Source organism: Paramormyrops kingsleyae, chromosome 4 (assembly GCF_048594095.1).
Source record: "Paramormyrops kingsleyae isolate MSU_618 chromosome 4, PKINGS_0.4, whole genome shotgun sequence".
Lineage (NCBI taxonomy): Eukaryota > Metazoa > Chordata > Actinopteri > Osteoglossiformes > Mormyridae > Paramormyrops > Paramormyrops kingsleyae.
Window position 1 is genome coordinate 33327277 of NC_132800.1, and position 20818 is coordinate 33348094.

Consider the following 20818-nt stretch of genomic DNA (forward strand, 5'->3'; position numbering starts at 1 on the left):
ACATAATCTTTGGCAGCTCAGTCGCAACCCTATATCAAGTATCGGTTTAAATTAACGCTGTGGTCAAGCACGCAGTGCACTCTGCAATTTACGCCAATCAATGCCTATCGCAGGAATCTGATTGGACGTGCCAGTGAATTTTTAATTAAGCATCTGTGGTTTTGGCTTCTTGGATGGGTTGAGTGTTTGCGCTAAGTATTTGCAGACCCAAGACACGTTTATATAGGTCAATTCTAGGACTGGGGCTTGGAAATCTGATTGTGGATCAGTATATGAGCTTACTGGTATTAAAATGCTGACATTTCCAACCCTGCCATGCAAACCTTTCAAAACTTACCGCGACCAAAATTTGGGTCACGACCCACAGGCTGAGGCTCGCTGGTTTACGTTACTTCCATTTGTATCGGCATGTACATTTTATCAGCGAATGCATTGTGTTTAACTGAATGTATGTTGCCTTTGATTAGTCTGTGTTACCAGTGTTGATGTAAAGTTGCTAATTGAGTATGAAATTAATGTATAAGGTTATTGATTTGTATTACAGGACCTACTGCATTCTGTTTATTATCTGAGAACATAATACTATTCTTGATGTTGATATTACTGCCTAATTGAAGTTGGTATCCATTTTAGAACCACACTCACAGATATTCCTGCATATGTACCTATGTTCCTGCATATGTACCTATGTTTCCACAAGTAAATATTAGAAGACGTACATTGGTGGTCCCGCATGTCTTTGCAGTTCTGACCGACTGCCTACAGTGTTTCTACCTCATCTGAACCAAGTTGAATTTAGTTTATGTCTCCCTACAGTTCACACTAAAAAACATCATTGTTCCTGTATGAATAGAGTCTTCGTCATGGAACAGAACACACCAAGAGCAGAGGAGTAGCGAAGACAGGAGGGTTTATTAAACCTCAGGGAACCAGAATCAGAAGGGGGGAGTCGGGGCATGGAGCAGGAGGTCGAGGAAGCTGGGGGAGTCACGCCGAAGTGGACGGCACCAGACGGGGGCAAGACACGGCTGGGATCCGGGGAAGTGGGGAAGGAACAGGAGCAACATGAGAGGGTTAGATTAGGCTGTGTGAAAGACAAAGAAGAGAAGCTCAGGAAGTCTCACTGGAACAGCAACACCTCGCGTTGGAGCAGCGTGTTTTTATCGTCGCATCCGCAGGTGTGGTTGATCTCCGTTGATTAGCCAGTGCGTTTTGTGCGTCGGGGGTGTGACTGGGACGTGACAGTCTTGGTCACACAGCTACCTAAAAACATGCATATTAATGCATGGCCCATATATCTTTGGATCTTGTGAGAAATCGCTCATATTCCCCAGGATGATGGTCACCTATTATCGCATTATGCGGCACATGAAGCTTCGATTGCCACTGACTGAAACAAAACTGCACCCCCATTGTCCCTATATGTGTTTAATGAGTCCACAGTGATGCTACACAAGTGAGCATTTCCTCCACCATCCCATAATTCCCAATTTTATGGGAAACGATAAAAATGGCAAGTGAAGTGGTGGATTTAATTGAGTTTTACTTGTCTTCTATTAGTTTTAACCATATCTATCAAATCCCTTATGAATGGTTTTCATTTCATTCTTAAATTCATCCTCTCCTTAAATTACACCCCCCCCCCAAGAAAAAAAACAGAAAATTTTCACTGCTAAAACGTAGCCTTTCTGAGCCTCCAGAATTTATAAGCAAGAAGCTCTTTACATCTTTTTCTACAAAAAGCAATCATTTCATACAGGAAAAGGACATTTGCAAGTGCATATGAATGTTTGCAAACAGCAGACAAGATACACCCGGGAATTCTAGCACTGGCGAAATGAACAAGACGCTGGTTCTCTGTGAGGACTAATCCGTTCCACTTGAAATCTCTTCTACCGCTCCGTGCTGCGTAAAGTCACACAGTAGTCCTTAACTTTTAATAAGCATTTAAACAAAGCAAAGGCTACAGAATTTAGCGTGTCCCCAACCGCTGGCAGCCCTGTCATCTGCTAAGAATGTGCAGGTCTTAAATGACACTTTCCGATTTGTCTTCCTTACACGCTTTTTAATGCTCACAGATGACCAGCCTCTTGCTTCTGCAGCCCGCAGTTCCCTCCTGGAATTGCAGATTACTTCCTTTCGTCCGATTGCCTTTGAAGTGGTTTATCTGCCGGCTTGTTGAATGTCACTTCCCTCATTGGCTGCACGTGTTCCCCTGCTAACACGGCGTATCCTTGACATTTACGTTTCGTTTTTTCTTAATAAAACACCGTGCCTGAATATTAAACTAATGTACATACCCTCCAGATTTTTACTTGCTTATGATAACACCACAGCAGCACCTATCAAAACACGAGAAAGCAGGTTGCTGGTTAATGGGAACACTGGATCCACATACTGCTTGTCCTTAGGACCAGGAATTAAACTAATAGGCAGTGCATGATTTCCTCTCCACGCCACTGATTTCAGTGGCTGGTAGCTGGCTTTCAGACAGCAAACTCTGCTTTTTCATCTCCAGGGTCAGAGCAAAACTCAACAGCAATAAATCAACGTTAAACGAGGAACAAAAAAAAGCTAAATCGGCAATCAATCAGATTTGAGACAGAAAGCCAGTGCAGTCTGTCAGTTGTCAGCATTAGTCTTTGCTAGTGTCATGAATGACATTGTATTGTAAAACCCTACTAATTCGGACCATACAACAACCCAGTAGCAAGCAACGAGGCTTTTATTTTATAAGCGCTGTTATTTTCCATCAATTTTCGTTTGCGAAACTCAGTTCTGCTAGATGTCGGCAATTAGCACTGATAAAGTGATTAAGGCATTAAGCACAATAACAAACGCAGGGTGTTGCCATGACAGAATTAAGATCTTAAAGATGTAAACCAGAAATGCTTTGGCCCTTGTTTTACTTGGTTGCACTGTTTGTTTTGGGACTTATGGAAGCAGCGAACCATGAAATTAACATCCTTGAGGCTCCGGGGATTTTCTTTATATTTAGAATATATGACGCTGAATAAAATAGCCCATGTTTCTTATTCCAAGCAGCTACAAATGTGTAGTACACTTATCTTGTTTCAGCGGTTGCAGATTTGAAGGTATGTTTAAATATAAATATATATAGGATCAGCCTTTGCTTTCAGAAGACCTTCAATCCTTCTTCAGATCTTGTCATATAAGTCCTGAACTGTGTGGTGGGGTATAGGACCATTACTTAGGAAGACAGTCATCCACTTCTATGAGAGGGGAAATCTAGTTCAGACGCTGAACATCAGAGCTTCCCATAAAGGTTCAATGATGTGTAGACCTGTATCATCCTGGTGTTCATAAGACCATCTTGACTTTGTTTAGCAGTGTGCTTGGGGGTGTTATCGCCATGATTTATGAGGGAACATAGCGTACAGTCAGTCTTCCAAAACAGCTTCATGTTCCTTGGACGTCACGTGACCTTGCAGAGCAATCATGAGTCATAATGGTTCCCATGAGATGGATGGCCGTCCAGCAGAGCATTGTGAGCTGAAAGCATCCTTCAGCTTCCATGAAATGTAAACCCATCCAAATGGCGAAAGAATGACTCATCAGACTGTATTGCTGTTTTCCTGCAGTGTGCAGGTAGCATCCTCCTTACACCAGGTCACGTCTCTTTGCAGTGTGCGGGTAGCATCCTCCTCACACCAGGTCATGTCTCTTTGCAGTGTGCAGGTAGCATCCTCCTCACACCAGGTCACGTCTCTTTCCAGTGTGCGGGTAGCATCCTCCTCACACCAGGTCACGTCTCTTTCCAGTGTGCAGGTAGCATCCTCCTTACACCAGGTCATGTCTCTTTGCAGTGTGCAGGTAGCATCCTCCTCACACCAGGTCACGTCTTTTTGCAGTGTGCAGGTAGCATCCTCCTTACACCAGGTCACGTCTCTTTGCAGTGTGCAGGTAGCATCCTCCTCACACCAGGTCACGTCTTTTTGCAGTGTGCAGGTAGCATCCTCCTTACACCAGGTCACGTCTCTTTGCAGTGTGCAGGTAGCATCCTCCTCACACCAGGTCACGTCTTTTTGCAGTGTGCAGGTAGCATCCTCCTTACACCAGGTCATGTCGATTTGCAATGTGCAGGTAGCCTCCTCCTTACACCAGGTCATGTCTCTTTGCAGTGTGCAGGTAGCATCCTCCTTACACCAGGTCATGTCTCTTTGCAGTGTGCAGGTAGCATCCTCCTCACACCAGGTCACGTCTCTTTGCAGTGTGCGGGTAGCATCCTCCTTACACCAGGTCATGTCGATTTGCAATGTGCAGGTAGCCTCCTCCTTACACCAGGTCATGTCTCTTTGCAGTGTGCAGGTAGCATCCTCCTTACACCAGGTCATGTCTCTTTGCAGTGTGCAGGTAGCATCCTCCTCACACCAGGTCACGTCTCTTTGCAGTGTGCGGGTAGCATCCTCCTTACACCAGGTCATGTCGATTTGCAATGTGCAGGTAGCCTCCTCCTTACACCAGGTCATGTCTCTTTGCAGTGTGCAGGTAGCATCCTTCTTACAGCAGGTCATGTCTCTTTCTCAGTTGGCCTTGACACAGGTGGCTTCCAAAACAGAAGCCCTGTCATCACTCCCAGTTCTGCGGAGCTCACAGCATATGGATTTAGTCATGACTGAGTCACCGCGATACCGATTATTCTTTAGCCCATAATTTGGTGTTGTTTTAATCCCCAAATTATCCCCAGTGTCTGTTTTTTCTGACACATTCTGCTAATTGGTATTCCACCTAGCATGACTCACCTTTGTAACCATGCCTGCAACTGTTAAAGTGTTTTTATTTTGCCACAACCCTTGTGTGGGTGTTTTGCATATCCCCCCAATATGCAAATCCCACTGTTCCTTAAAGAGGACAGTTAGCTTTAATATGACATCACATCTGTGGGTGTGTGACCTTCCTGTCAAATCAAAATTTTAATCAGCGTTTAAAAACCTTTTTTTTCCCCCTGGGATCTCAGGAGGATATAAAAAAATTTGGATGGATGAAACTGCATTTAATATTTTGAACTATAAAATATAATAATTTAACGTGACATTATAACTTAAGAATCAGGGCAAAAGTCAAGTGTGTGCTGTACGTTCTCTGTTTACAAAAATGCCCCCCCCCCCCCACCTTCCACTGATTGCAGAAATTAAGTATTTCATCACTTTTAATCATATTGCATGTTTGCAGAAAGTCGCACACTGAAAGATTTAGATTTATTCGGAGAAATCCTTCATCTGGGTGCATGGGTATGCTTTCGAAAACACCATGTACGCAAATGGACTCACCTGTTTGCCATTTGGGCTTGAATGAAGCCTCTCTCTCCACCTCATAGGTAGGGCAAAGTCAGAATCAGTCCTTGCTTGTTCCGTTGATCCAGAAAGTAAAGTAAACAGTCCGGGAGAAGATGAATCTCCATAAATATACTTTTAATTCAGCCTGAAATTATCCTGAAAGCGAATACTTTTATGTACTTTGTTTAATGTAATGTGACCTTGAATGTTGTGATGTGACCTTGAATAATGTGATCCTTTCTCTTCTGCTTTTTTGGGGTTTGGGGTTTGTTATCTTCTCTAGTAATTTAGTGTAGGTCAGCATATTTAACCTGGTCAGCTCCTCTAACTCGACAGACCCTTTTTTGACTATTACTATTGACACGGACACATTTGCATTGACACTGTCACACTGTCACCAGCAGGACACATTGCGTTTCCATTGTATTCAGAATGGGGTATGAAGCTACGATCAAACTATCAACAAAAAACATGGCTAATGTTTTTTTGAGGGGTGCTCTCCACCTATCACAACTCCATCTTCTCAGGACCGTTTGCAAGGTGATTTTATCCCTTTGTTGTGATGGGCCTGAGGTCTGAAATTCAACAGGACTTCTGGAGGACAGACCAGTAAGCTAACGAGACACAGCTAATACCTGCCAAACTGGTATAAACCAACGGGAATGTGCACCCAAGACACACAGCATGTTATTTATTACTGATGCTTATTTTATCATTTACCTAAATAAAGACAATGAAGATATTTTTTTTTATTGTGTTAATACTAGTGTTAATATATCTAACCAATAGCAATTTTCTAAATCAAAATCTTTAATTTATGTTCCGTTTTCCATAACTTATCCTGTCAGGCATTTTAGGTGAGAATGGGGTATGTGTCCGGAAACACAGCAGACGACAATGCGGACGCTCTAGATGACATGCTAATCCATCACAGCACACACACTCACCTTGTGTCTAGTTAATTTGCTAAATAGATTAGTAAAAGGTATGGCAAAATGGTTTTAATCAAGAGAGGAATGTGGCGATCAAACACGTCATGGTCAAGAAAGAAATTCAACCTGTAGAGCTATGTGTTACCTATTCATTTAAGTTCTGAAGAAATTAAGCCTGGATTTATAGTATAGGTCACTGTTTCATGAAAATAAGTACAGTATTCCCAGCATTCCCAGAATCTCAAACTTCGAATTAAATGGAGTCATTAGTAGCTCTGAGTTTTTCAAGTTGCACCGCTGAATGTGATGAGAAGCTGTGTGATATATAATATAGCTCAACTGCGCCACCTTGTGTAGTAAATTGGAACTGCCCATGATAGAAGCACAAGATAATTAAACCCTGTACTTGATTTATAGGCATTTCAGTTAACTGCTCTGAAAACCAGTAATAAACTAATAAGAGGGACACACGAGTATTTAAGCATTTCCATGACTTTTTTTGTCCTAAACATCTTTTATGTTGCCTCACCTTTACCATATAAGCAATAAAAGATTAACTTTGTTAGCTCCATGAAGGATAATTTCAGTGTCACTGCAGCAGTTATAGACAGTATTAGACAATACACACAACATTATGAATATTTTGACAGTATTAATAAACACAACAAATCCAAGGATGAACAGGGGCGTTTCAGCTTAAATGCTGATATTTGTTCATTTCAAAAAGCACATTACTGGAGAAAAGTCTTCTCCTTGTAATTAAAATAATAAAAGGAGAATTAAAAGTAAATCTTTGATGGGAAAACGATGTGTTTAAGTTTGATGTGCTTTTCATGCTTTGTAGAAATTATAAAGAATGCAGAGAGAAGTGTACTACTCTATAAAAAACAAAACTATATTATTTACCGGATTTACCTTTTCTGGGCCTCAGTCAAAGCTTTACTTGAAAAGCCCCCCGACCAAGAAAACTGACTATCATTTCACTTCCTCCACAATGCAAGAAACTCAGGGGTCCTCGGGATCTGCCTTTAGCAAAAGAGTGGCCAAGTTTCTGCCTGCACATAAACATGTTGATGTTGATGTATATGGTTTTACTCTTACAATAATTTTGATCATTATTTGTGCAATTATTCTCACTTATAAATTATAGGAATAAAGGAATATGGATTCTACTTTTCAAGAAAAAAATGAGGAACTACTTCAGGTGAAGTATATTTCACGTTTCCCTTTAAGACCCCTCATGAGAAATAGTTACAGACACGACGGTCTTAAAAAGATATTCCGCACCAAGAATCCATGCTGAGCTAAGAAATGTTTGTCAATGTGCACGGCTTTCCTGGATGCAACCTGCCAGAATACACGGAAAGTAACCTTTTTATCGAAGGAGACAGTTCCTGGCCCACTGACCACTTAGGAAATTGCAGGTCTTGGCTGTGACTGGTCTTACCTAGTGACAGTCAAATCTGCCTGGTCCAAACTGTACCCTGTCAGTCACAGACGGCTTGCACAGCACACAGGGGGAGGTTAACATAAAAAAAAAGGTGCATTTCATTTTATCCTTCGGCTATTTCACACAGGCCGTTATTTGTTCCATAGCGCATAAAGGCTTATTTGATCACTTGCAGCGCCTGGTATTTTTGTCTTCTGGTTCTTTCTCGCTCAGTTCGGGTTGGACCTGCCTGGTGTCCCTACGGATTCTGGGCGAAATAGTGCGGTATTTCAAACCAGACACTAAGTCAGCCATGGGCTTAAATTAAGCGTGATGAGGAATAGCAGGGAGCGGTGGTGAGTGTGTATGTGTGTGTCAGAGGCATCAGAGTAAAAAGACTCTGCTAAATCCCTTTTGGCCTAAGCAGGAAGAAAACAGCTTTTATATGGGCATGCTGCAAATGTGGCGACTCTGTTCTGGGTACAGTGGACAGATCGCCGCGATGGCAGAGAAGCCTTCACGCTTAGATGTGTGCGCTTGGCAAACTCCGTGGAAGTTCTACGGACTGAAGGACGGCCTGTTCCATTGAACCACCATTCATTAGCTCTTACTATTCTCGCACTGTTGGGCAGTCAGAAAAAAAATAAAAAGAAAAACCTACCATCAACCACTGGATCCGTGTTTAGCTTCAGACGTTTTTTATTTGTATTGGATCTATGCACCACATGTGCTATTATTATTTTGTGTGTCAAAAAGAGACGCGGTCAAGCGAAACAAATTTTCCCCACAGGTGGAATCAAACCAACTATAGAATCCTTTGATTCTATGGTAACATAATTCATGTATGGTATTTCGAGGAGCTTAATAATAACTGAAACCAGTGCCGGACCGCCAAGTCAATGAGGCGGGGGCAGTCCCTGCTAGGAATGTCGAGTCAGCATCTCCTACAGGTGTATTGGGGGGTTTGCGGTCACTGCAGCGGATGTGTTATAAATGTGAAGCTAACCGTCTTGCACATCTGCTCCTAGTGGCTCACAGCCACTGACTGAGCATGCTCAGAGCATGCTCTCTGCGCTGTGGGGGCGGGGCTTTCCGAGGGCATGTATTTCACTTTTAAGATGTAAATTTTCCATACAAAACAATCTCTCTACAGTACGTCCTAGGATTTAAAAAAGAATTTGGGTCTGTTTTCCTTTAGCAACTAATTTTTTCGCATAACAAAAAACACGTTAAAATATGAAATACATAAACATTTAAGACATAAACTTAAACATTAAGTTCATATTGTGGTTTTGATTCGAAGACCAGTCTCTCACTAACTGGAATTATTTCCACAGTCATGCCGATTTCGAGAAATTACACAACCGAGTACTGATTTTAATCTGAAATGAGCATTCGTCTGAGTAAGTAAGGGATACAAACTTAATTCACATTTATACATTATACAGTAGTCCAGATGTGACCAGTGAATAAAAGATTCAGAATTAATTGCACAGAGAAGCATTGTGAACGTGTCTGCGTTTAGATGCCCGGGTCCTCGACAGGTTGCGAATTTCAAAGAGGGCCTTTGAAATACTAAGAAACACATCGCTTATTTAAATAAGCTTCAGCAAACCAAGAGCTTGGGTTGAATTTAATGGCTGATTTCGTCTCAGGTGCTTTGCCAGGTGAGACAAAAAGCCAGAGCATCCAGGGATCTGCTAGAACATACCAGAAAAGTTCTTCCTGGATGTCTGGATGGGGCAGTTAGCTACCCCGCTGCACATCCTGCTTGTGCTGCCTTAGGGCTTGTGAGAAGATGTGCTTGACCTGGTCCATCATGTCACTGTAGTGCCTCAGGTCATCCTCCTTGGCCTGCTGCAGGCTCCTGAGTGCGGCCCTCAGCCTCTCGCACTCCTCCTGCTGGGCGGCCAGTCTGCAGTGGTAGATGGACAGCCGCTCAACATCCCGCTGCCTTGTCTTAAGGCCGGACCTACTCTTATTCCTCCCAAACTCTCCCCATAACCGCCGTATAAATCCATAGCACAAGTTATACCCATGGGGGCTCATTCTATGGGAAGAAGCACCTTGCAAAGTAATGGAATACAGTGGGCTCACTTGGGACCTTAAGGCACTCACTAAAGCTAAAGAACAGCTACTCAACTTGCACCGTACGCAAGAAACTAATTGGTATTTTATTACTAGTATTATGCGTGATTCTTGCACTGAATGAGCCTGCTACCTAATTTTGTTGTGCATGTACATAATGATTGTAAAATTGACTTTAACTGCAATAATTGCTGGTTATTTTCTGGGTTCTTGAGGATGCAGGTTAGTGACCCTGATCCCTGGGGGTGAAGCCATTTCAGACACTGGAACTCAAGCGGTTAAACACACGCCAGCACAAAGCTGGGCTTCCGCCGCACTCACTTGGCGTTCAGTTCCTCAAGCTGAACTTCTGCGGCGACGCCTGAGGGATTTTTTACAGGGCGGTCGACCTGACTGGGGAGGAGAGCCGTGCAGCTGCTGGAGACTCCTGTGTGGGGAATACCACGGGCATCAGCTGGGGGACACCCACCCTTCCCCTTTGCCCAGGTGGTTCCCGCCTCGCACCCATCCTGGCCCTCCTGCCGGCTCTCGGGCTGGCCCCCTTGCCCAGGTCCAGCCTGGCCTTCTCCAGCAGCTGCTCCAGGGTCACCGCCCTCCGACGCTCCGCCTGAAGCTTCTGCTCAGCCTCTGCGGCCCTCTCTGCCGCCGCCTGTTCCCTGTGAAGCCGAGCACGTCTGCCGTCAGCGATCGGCGTACCGACGCTGTCCGCGTGCGAGTGAAACGAAGAAACCCGGGACAGCAGAGGGCGCTGTCGCACCTGGCCTGCTGGACCTTCATCAGCTCCAGCAGCCGGTCCCGCTCCACGCCGGCCGCCTGGTACAGGGCCCGGTACTCGCTACACTGGGCCTGCAGGGACGGCAGCTCGTCGGTACCGCAGCTGCGTAAACGGGAGATGCGGCCTGAATGTTACACTGCGCTCCCGCGCACCAGACAGTGCAGTAAAACTGACCTTAACAGAACCATTTAAATATCTATCTGTAAATGATCCGCTGCGCTGTTTTAGGCAAAGAGCCAAGGTGGCCCAGTGATGCCAGAAAGCGTGAATCTTGATGGGGGGGCCTCACCCAGCTGTCAAACCGCTTCCGGAAACAGGCCCCGTTTCTGCTGACTTCACCAGTCTGTGCCCAAGTTTGGAGGCCGTTCTGCAAGTTCAGGAAACATCCAATACATCAAGGAGACAAAGCCGAGATGCGTGCCAGTGACGCATTCAATGCGAGGGCTGAGGATCCTTTCCTGTTATTTTCTAGGAGCAGTTCTGCAGCAGACACTTTTCATTTTGGACTGACGGCTTCCAAGTCCAACCAAGGAAATCTCCAGAGAAACAGATAAACAGCCGGACATCTCTCATTAAAACTCTGCTCATCTTGTACACGAGCTTCTGAAAAGTGCTATTCTGCAGTGGCAGTTTTACAGTTTTGCAGCACTGTGTACTTCTACATGCCTCCTACACTGCAGAAAGACACTATGCCAGATGGGTGGTCTGCAGCCCCAATCCAGGTACAGAGCAAGGCTGAAACATTCATGCTTTGTAACCCTTCCTCATGCAAAAGACTAGAAAGGAGAGACACACCAATTCTGTACAGCTCTCTGTGACTCTGAAATGGAAGTTAACATCATAAACAGGCCACATGTTTTCCTGTGACATTTTAAGCTGGACTTTGTAACTCCTCTGCCTTGCTAAACAAGCAAAGTAGTTAAAGATAACTGTACAGAGAGCACTAACAACAGTTAGTATCCATGGTATGCCAAGAAAATGCAACTTCTCTGTTAAGCTTAGTAATGCAAACTATAGATGATGCTCAGCGCATTATATTACTGTAAAAGGGTGTGACAGTACTATGATTGACAGCACAAAGTATACCGTGCAGGGGACAATCTCTCTGCATTATCGCCCCCTGTAGTTGGAGGTCTAGAAGAACACTGGGCAACCTTTGAACTGGATTCCTCGCCATTATGTTTCTGCAAAAAAGTATTTCAAAAATTTCGTTAACAAAGCTCAAGTTCAGTCAGGTTCAGTAGTGGCCGTGGGTGGCACAGCTTGCAAGGAAGCCATTTCTGAAATTAACGGTATAATTAATCTCTCCTCACCTTGAGGGAACGCAGCCTGATCTCCTCCTCCAGCTCCCTGACCTTGGCCTCCCTGTCGGCGACCTTCAGCTTCAGCTGCTCCACCAGGGGGCTCTGTGTCCGGCCCACGGTGCAGATCTGCTGACCCAGCCTTTGCTTGGCCGCCTTGCTGTGCGGCTCTTCCTGGTTCAGCTGCCTCAGCGTCTCCTGCATCCTCCTTTGCTGTTTCTGTAAACGTTTGACGACACGGCGTCCGGTGCTGTGAAAACAGAGCTCTGACGTGTTCCAGCTCTGTCCCCTTAAAGCCAAGTGTGCCTTGGGTGCTCCTACCACAGGACTTTCTGGTTAACACTGTCACACTCCATCTGCGACAGTTATTTCTTGTCACTGTTGCATGTCTAGGAGCATAGCGCGCCGGTTCCAGTGGGTTTCCGGGCTGAATCACAGGATAGAAGCCTCTTTCTTTACTCAAGAGAAGGGCATTACCTCAGAGTCGTTTCAGTAAGTCTCATGTGACATAAATGGATGACACTGAAAGCTCAGAGTGCATAGCTACGGCTCCTCTGTATTAAAGCATTTCCCAAGAAAACAGATATTGTGCCGCATGGTCACAGAACTGGGACTAAATTAGCATGAACAGGAGAACCTGCAAACATCAGCCCCCTAAGACCAAGGAACCATGGAGATAACCAACACTGAGGAACCCAACAAAACATTCTGCCCACTGGGAATTGTACTATTCTAAACAATAAGTGCTATGCAACGCCAGGTTGCAAGGACAGGCCTTCTTGAGTCCGGGCCTTCTCGAGTCCGGGCCTTCTCGAGTCCGGGCCTTCTCGAGTGCCACATGGCACTATTTAGTTCTTTCATCATCTTACCAGCAAGGCTTCCACCAGCTCGTCGTCGTGCTTGCCCTTGTCCAGGAGGCTGCTGACCTGGCTTCTCAGTGACTTCACCTCCATGCTCAGAACTTTGATTCTGGCCTTGGATCCATCCAGCTTCATCTTCAGCTCCTCGTGGTCTCTAAGCAGCGCCTCGTGGTCCTTGGTGATCTTCTGTTAAGCCAAAACGAAACATCAAGAACAGGAAAACGATAAAAGTTGTTTACTTCCGGGAGATAACACGCCAGACTGAGCTGACCCTTCCTCCTACGAGATAGGAGATTACCTCTAGAGCTTCCCTCCTCTCTTTTTCCAGGTTACGAAGATGACTGATGTTCTTGTCCTGCAGTATCTGGGTCCTCTGCAGTTTCCCCAGGCCCAGCATCTCCTCTTCCAGGCTGGGAGGGGACTGGTGCTTCTTCTGGCCTGTCTGGCCCAGCTGCTGTTCCAGTTCCCGTACCTACAGTAGGAGGCAGCAACCTCTCGTCACCCGGACACCATCCATCGCAGTGCTATTCCAGCACAAACTGAATACGACTCCCAGAAAACATGTGTTCAAGTAAAAAAGTATAAATCAACAGGTCTGCCCGGTCCTCTGGATGTGAGACTGTTTCTGCTTCTTCCTCATAGGTGACTCATCAATGTCAGATTGCCCAGTAGATTACAGGGTCAAAACAAGAGCCCTGGGTCGAGGTCCTTTGGAGACAAACCAGGTGGCACCAGGATATTCACGTCAACTCTGGCCCAGTCCTGGTCAAAGGTAGCTCCAGAGGAGTACAACCACGATTAAAAGTCAAGTGAGGTAAATTACTGGGTTCTCACCCTGTTCTGTAGGGCCAGGATCTGCTGGGAACGTCCTCGCCAGCTGCCCGGGACACTCAGCAGCTGCGGCAGGTTCACATCCTCACCCAGCTCACTGCATAGAACCTGCACCACGCACACCCAACCGTTCTTTGGACCCGTTACCATAGCTACCATAGCTGAACACCATAGTCTTCGCACTTTGAATTCTCTATCCAAATAGAATTAAAATTTACAAAAAAAAAGACCTAATGGTTGTCAGGGAGAAGACATTATGAAGTACGCCTATTTACACGTACCTCTAATGCACTTTGTGAAGAGAAGGTAAAGAACAAGGGCCGTACCTTATGAGCTATTTTCAGTTCCTGTTTCACTGCCTGGATCTGATTGCGATATTCGGTCATTTTAAAATTGGCGGCGGACAGCTTCTCCTGGAGTGCTTTGACTTCCAGATTTTCGATCTTCAGAAACAACACGGTAGGCAGAAGTGTCACACGAAGGCTGCCCAACTCATATTCCCCAGATCAGCCCAGGTCCTGGAGGACCTCAGTCCAAACTGCTCGGCACTCAGGCTCAGCCCTTGTTTCATAGCACCAATTAATTCCAGGTGTAAATTGAGTACTAAATGTGTTTCTTTTTTTTTAATCCTCCCTGCTTCTGGCCCAGGAACACAAAGCAGGACAATCCTGCCTTAAAGAAACACATTTATAGTGTTTTATACTTCAAGAGGGTTGGTTTAGCAGCAATCCTTCAGCAGTACTCTCTTTCCAGTGAAACTATTTGCTCTGCTTCACTGTGTCATAGTTTCACTTTTTTAGAAAATCAGTTTAACCCACAGTCCTGTTGTCTAATGTTTTATAATATACATCTCAAAGGGTTACCACATGCTGCTCTGTTGACTGCTGTCCAGGCATCTTCTGTTCCATCTTTCCACTCCCAGGAGTGAGGCTGAGCGACAGAACAGCCTGGAGCTGTGGGCACACATTGAGCACATTAACAGAATTCAATATACAAAATAGTATAGAATACTTTTATTGTTATTGTACACAGCGGGTGCAACTAAATTCTCCATTCTTTTCCTTCCAGAGATAGAATATTAATATTATAATACTAATAATATTATAATACTACAAATTTAAAAATATTAAGTATGATAAATACAAATATGATGACTGAACATATTATAGATAAATATACTTCATATAATATACATATATACAGAAAATCTGTGGGCGTTTGGATGTGAAAAACAACATAACAAAAGGTGAGAATTAATCATATATCCTGTACTACTGCAGTGGCCACATCACTGCTTCTGCATGACACTGCAATGCTTTCATGTGGAGGGTAAGTCATGCTGATGGGAACACCAGCCTCTTTCTCCAGCTCCTTGATCCTATTGTTCGCTCGCTTCACTTTGGTCTTCTCTTGCTCAGCTTCAGCAGTCAGATCCCGGTTCCTCTTGGACAGTTCCACGATCTTTGTGGCGGCCAGGTCGCCGGCTATACCAGACACTCCTGGGGGGAAAACAACCAGAATATGTTACATCAACAGCAATATAGTGCATCTAATTGCATGTGCAATTTTGCAGACTTACATGTATTAAATAACAATTTTGTGTAAATAGCCCCGAAAGTGTTCATTCTGCAGAACAAGAGTCAATGAGATGCTACAAATTAAAACATTATATAGATGAGGACTCGGTTAAACTTGCTGGCTTGTTGTTCACGTTGCACGCGGGAGCCCTGTCACACACCGGCTAAAGCCAGCCGCTCCTCTTCCCTCTTCCTTTTCAAGTGCTTGATTTCAAAGTCTTTCTCACTCAGGAGCTTGCGAAGCCGTCCGTTCTCGTCGCAGGCCTCCCTCAGCTGCTCCTGCAGCCGCTCGTTCGTATCCTCCAGAAGCCTGAAAGCACCGGGGGGGGGGGGGTTGGTTTACCGGGAATCATGAAGCAAATAAGTTCCAAGTGCAGGCGGCCACGCAAATGCTAACTGAACAGTTCCACAGGGCCACAGAGAAGAAAATAAAGTAAGATTCACAGTCAGGTATAGATTTTACAGGCATGGATACTAAAGATCACAAATGTAAATGTATGTTTTCTGTGTAGGATTTACCTACTCCTATCAAATTATTTAGAATCTCGCCAACGCTAATATTACTACCATTTAGTCATATTTCTTAATTGCTGATGCAACAGTACACAGAAATAACACTTAAATATGAAAACTCTACTCTCAGAATGCAGGATTACTTTTTTTCATATCCTTCTACATTCTTATTGTGATTGACTTTTCAGGAGTTGAAACAATGGGCAAGTACAGCTTTTAGGAATTATCTTTAGAAACACAATTACTGCATGTAGCAAGATTTCACTGACAAATCAACAAAACAATAATTAAAATTGAAATTAAACTGTACATCTGCGATTGCTTGTCCACCTTTTATTCAGTCCATCAGCCGCATCTCTGTCCATCTCTGACGGCTTCAGGTCACCTTGGTTGATAGAGGATTCCTCTTTGTAGCCATCAGAGACCTTGCCCTGCCTCCTCGCCATCCTATTCTCCAGATGTTGCTGCAGCCTCTTCGCCTGCTGCTGCTGCAGAGCCTGGAACTGCAGCTTCAGCGTCGCCGTCATCTTCTCCTCATCGCCGTCTGCTATCGCATCGCCCTCCGACAGAGAGTGCCCTAGTGACATGGACTCCATCTACCCCACGGGATTCTAAGCGAGAAAAACATAACGGCAACATGTCTCAAAGCCAGTACGATTTTAAAACCGTACTGCAATTTTTGCACAATTATGCAAGGCTACAAATTTTGAACCCTTCCAAATTTAAAATATGCCGACGATTGGCTACTAAAAAAAAGTTATCTTTAATAAAATGTAAATGAACCTATAACCATTTTATGTCGAGAAAAACAGCAGACAACCTTAGTCAGTAATCAGTAATTACGTGAGAAGTATTTAAGGATCAGTGAGTCAAGTTTGATCGATTTTCACAAATGTGCTTTGGATGTCTTGAAGATCAATGCAGACATCCATGCCTGATAGATCTTCATAAAGTAAATATAGGCAACTGAAATTTTGTAATATCAGGATTTGTAATATCAGTGAAAGGTTAATATAAGATCATTTTTGTTTCTCCCACAATTCCTTGTTTTATTTGGACTATGGTTAAGCGACACGTACAATTGTTATCCAACTGACATATGTCACCCAGACAATGAATATTCTAATATTATCTCTAGCATATTTTTTTTATTATTATTAATGACAACGATTACAATGATACTACTGTTGCACTAAACTTTATCATAGCACAATATTGACTAAATTATTCCTCTATTGATAAATTAATATTGATTAATTAATTACAATAGCTATTCCGGAAGCTCGTTTGATTTTTACTAATCAGCACCAACGGTGTATCGAAGCAGGCAAACCATCAACAAAAACTGATGAGTCAATAAGAAACATATTAAAAATGTGGAAACTGTCAGCCTCACCCGACTATTATATGTCCCAGTTTGAAAAGTAGACTATCAATATTTTTCTTGAATTGATATTAACCAAACACTATAATAAATCAAACATATGAATTGGATAAACAAATATTTAATGCACGAACTATCACTTTTGTACGCGAGTCGTCAACAGGATACAGACGCTATCCGTTTCCATAGCAACACAGACGGCGCCCCCAGCTCACAAAACGGGATAATACGTCATTTCCACGCGATGCAGCACGCGAGCCGATCTCGCGATGAAATACTTCGCGTGCAAGTTGTCGTTCCGAACTTCCGATTTGAAGAGTCACGGCACCTCAGGGCCGGGGACCGGGGTTTCCCCTTCTTACCATAAGTTCCGCACTGTATCCTTGTATGTACGCATGTGTTGACCTAATTTGTATTTTCTACAACTTCCTGGTTAGATCAGGTAATAACCGGTGATAACCGTCAGAATAAATAACTTTTCCACTGCACGGTCATTACAGTATATTGCATTTGTAACACTGCAAAACTGCTCATTATTAGTCGTCTGCAGTCAGAAATAATATTAGGCCTGGTAATGAATGTTATATTCCAGAGGATTTTCAGACTGTGGTTGGTTTGAAACATACGGTTGCGTCACATTTTTGGTCTGAACCAAGTTTCAGTATTTCAGTTACAAAACTTAGTACTCTTTTTCAAATATCACATGTCTGCATTAAATTCATAGTTCCTGGTAAAGATACTGATGTGTTAAAGTGAATAAGTTAACTGTATACAGTTGACATAGTATACTGTATACAGTATCATAACTAAAATGGTTTAATATTGGATGATGAATCTGAGGATTCATTTTCTACCTTAGCTAATTATGCAAGAGTATTAAAACTTTGCGATACGGTAGGCACAAAAATACTGTTTCTTGAATTATGTAACACTTACAAAGACACTTCCATTAATGTACAAATCAGACCATACGAAATGTTAAAAATAAGTTTTATTTGCAGTTAAAAACACTCAAGTGATCCACATTAATACATTTTACAATTTTATAAAGAGAATAAATTGCCCTCCAGTTGTTGCACTGGATTTTTAAGTAAACTGTTCTCCCGTCTCGTAAAACCCACCTGATAATGAACTAAAAATTTCTCATCGCAGGACTGATACACACACACACACACACACACACACACAATTATACTACAAATGGTATTTTTTAAGTCTCAATAAAAATTATGCCATGCTCCTGCATTCTTATTAGATAAAAAAGTGTAAAATCCTGGTTTATCCAAACTGAACTTTGGATAAAACGACAAGTTCATACCTAACAGTATGATCATTGGCTGCTAGGGATCTCCATCTGCACAAAACACTTCTATACCCCCTGTAATGCGTAGCCATCTGAAATAGCGGACAGTGATTTATATACTCTGGCAGATGGGGAATATTTATATATAATGTGAAAATTTAAATGATATATATATATATATATATATATATATATATATATATAAATCTTGATTCTATATGACGGCATCATTTACACAGCAACACATTTGACATTCAGTAAGCATTCCGGTTTAAATGGACATGAAATGTATGAAATGGGTTTAAACATGTGTTGGGTTGTAACGTTACGATGTATCACATCAAGTCCTTTTAATAATTTGTTTTATCACCTCAAATATTATATAAGGTACTGCAAGAGCGGAGAATGGATCATTATTCTCTTTATAAAACAACTACCTTTTATAAATAAGCTATACTCCTTAAGCAGACTAATCCTGTTTCAATACATAATTTGCTACATTTCATATATACATACTTGTAAAATTTAATTAGTTATATGATGTATGTATATGCATTACAGTAATGTCCACTAACAAAATAATTATTTGTCCAGGTGTGCTTTTCCTTGCTGACTTGGTTTTGCAAAGTACTCTTTGCACATTGAGTAAACAACTCCTGTAAAAAGAGAAAAGGGGTGAAAAAGTGACGTTAGCTATAGCAACTCACCATTGGTCTTACCGTCATATACAGTCTTTCGGTTTTTTAACATACTAGAGGAAATGCAGTTACTGGCTGTTTCTGCAGTACCTTTAGGTTATACAGTACGTTATAGCAGATCTTCACTGACATCCGACCTACTACAACTGTGGCTCATCAAATGAGGGATTTTTACTTAACATTGTAATAAATGTGCCACTTTTAATTCGTCACAGTAAAAAAAAAAGCTGCATAGTAGCCATGCATGGATGACAAGGTGCATTAAAATGCATTCACTATAACCCCATTCTGAGGCCACACGACGGGGGGGGGGATCTTACCAAGGGTCATTGCTCCCACTACAAATCCCTGAGCAGCTACTCGCATGTGGATGAGGTGCACAGACATCTTCGTGTTCCCTCTGGTCTTCAGCCTGTAGAGGCCGAAGGCCACGATTGATGCGAACCCTGCCATCCCTGATGTACAGGGGAGGAAAACAGAGATTTCTTTATATGATAAATACTCATTTTCCCACCCAAAGCCAAAATCAAGCCTCAAAAGCTTCTTTCAGCTATTCAAACAACATATGAAAAATACATCGCTCCAAATTTAAACAATCTAATACGATATTCTAAATCTAACACCTCATGTCACACATGAGTATGAATGATAGCCTCTACTCTATATAACAGCTGGCACAGCTAACATTTACTTTAAGGTGTCCTGGGCTTGGCAGACTAAATGATAATAACATTATAGGTAGATAATGTGCATACAAACCTATGGGGACAAACGGGCTCTCCTTCGCCTTTCTCAGAAACTTTGACTCTGACTCATCGTAGGTCTCAATGGCAGACATGATGACTAATAAAAGACAATCATTGGTATATTACCGAAAATTAAACTGGCACATTTCCGCATAGTCGCATACAATTCAAATGTTAACAAACATCCGTGAGCATACGCCGAGCAACATTCCAGGTCAGGATGGGAAGATGAAAGCTTACATTACATTCACAATACATTACATTTATTATGGTTTACACGGCATTTATGTTTACTTAAATGATGGTTATTCTCAATTACAAAAACTTCGATTCAGCTGAAAATACAACCAGTTAATACATGCATGTAAGACTATTACTGTTGGTACATAATAAGTAAATGTTATTTAAGAGCTTAATAGCCTAACGGAAATAGGATGATGAAATAATTAACTCATATCAACACCCACGTATTTCCTTATGAATGATGAATGTAGAGAGACATTAGAAATATAAAAGACATGGTCTAAGTAAATTCTAATAATCTCATTTATAACAAAAACCGGTGGTATACGTTCCGGATGACATGAAAATGAACTTATCATCGTACTGAGTAAGTCACCTACAGCTTAGCGGAACCGGCAGCGAAGGTCAAGCGCAAAACCGGACAGATCGCAAGCAAAATATGATTTATGTGAAACTGATTTATGTGATTAACACCCTGACCTGAGTCAATATCTATATTTTAACAATGTCCAGCAGTGTATGAACTATATTCATAAGAACATGGTATATGTATAATATGAATCAGATTGAAATAAATACATGGCTAAACCCACGTATACTACCTGTTATACATTAAGAAGTAAAATACACAAAACGAAGGGGAATCTTACCTCTTATTATAGTACGAGTAAAGTCGGCTTTCCACACGATTTCACAGGGCAATGATGAAACAATGCCGGTAAATTACCTCTACGTCTTCGATACCGAAAGTAACTCACATGCAACTTCCTTTTGCGTCATAATGACGTAAATGTCATGTCATTCTAATGTACTGCAGCTTCACGTCTGACTCTGTCAATAA

General features: G+C 42.6%; 2 protein-coding genes across 2 annotated transcripts; both read right to left on the reverse strand.

Annotated features, from left to right (window-relative positions):
- Positions 1-893: 893 nt before the first annotated feature.
- ccdc13 (coiled-coil domain containing 13) lies at positions 894-17171 on the reverse strand. Its single transcript, XM_023815650.2, has 21 exons — positions 17000-17171; positions 15934-16214; positions 15252-15400; positions 14870-15012; positions 14377-14466; positions 13840-13956; positions 13517-13621; positions 12981-13154; positions 12692-12868; positions 11835-12041; positions 11608-11705; positions 10811-10888; positions 10504-10623; positions 10251-10402; positions 10068-10173; positions 7145-9573; positions 5292-5365; positions 2301-4567; positions 2059-2218; positions 1139-1263; positions 894-1028 (listed from the first exon to the last, which is right to left on the reverse strand). Exons 2-16 carry the CDS (start codon positions 16197-16199, stop codon positions 9405-9407), a joined length of 2151 nt encoding a protein of 716 aa, XP_023671418.2. The 5' UTR covers positions 16200-16214; positions 17000-17171; the 3' UTR covers positions 894-1028; positions 1139-1263; positions 2059-2218; positions 2301-4567; positions 5292-5365; positions 7145-9404.
- A 789-nt stretch (positions 17172-17960) lies between these two features.
- higd1a (HIG1 hypoxia inducible domain family, member 1A) lies at positions 17961-20772 on the reverse strand. Its single transcript, XM_023815661.2, has 4 exons — positions 20628-20772; positions 19748-19831; positions 19309-19443; positions 17961-18946 (listed from the first exon to the last, which is right to left on the reverse strand). Exons 2-4 carry the CDS (start codon positions 19824-19826, stop codon positions 18873-18875), a joined length of 288 nt encoding a protein of 95 aa, XP_023671429.1. The 5' UTR covers positions 19827-19831; positions 20628-20772; the 3' UTR covers positions 17961-18872.
- Between the last annotated feature and the right edge of the window lie 46 nt (positions 20773-20818).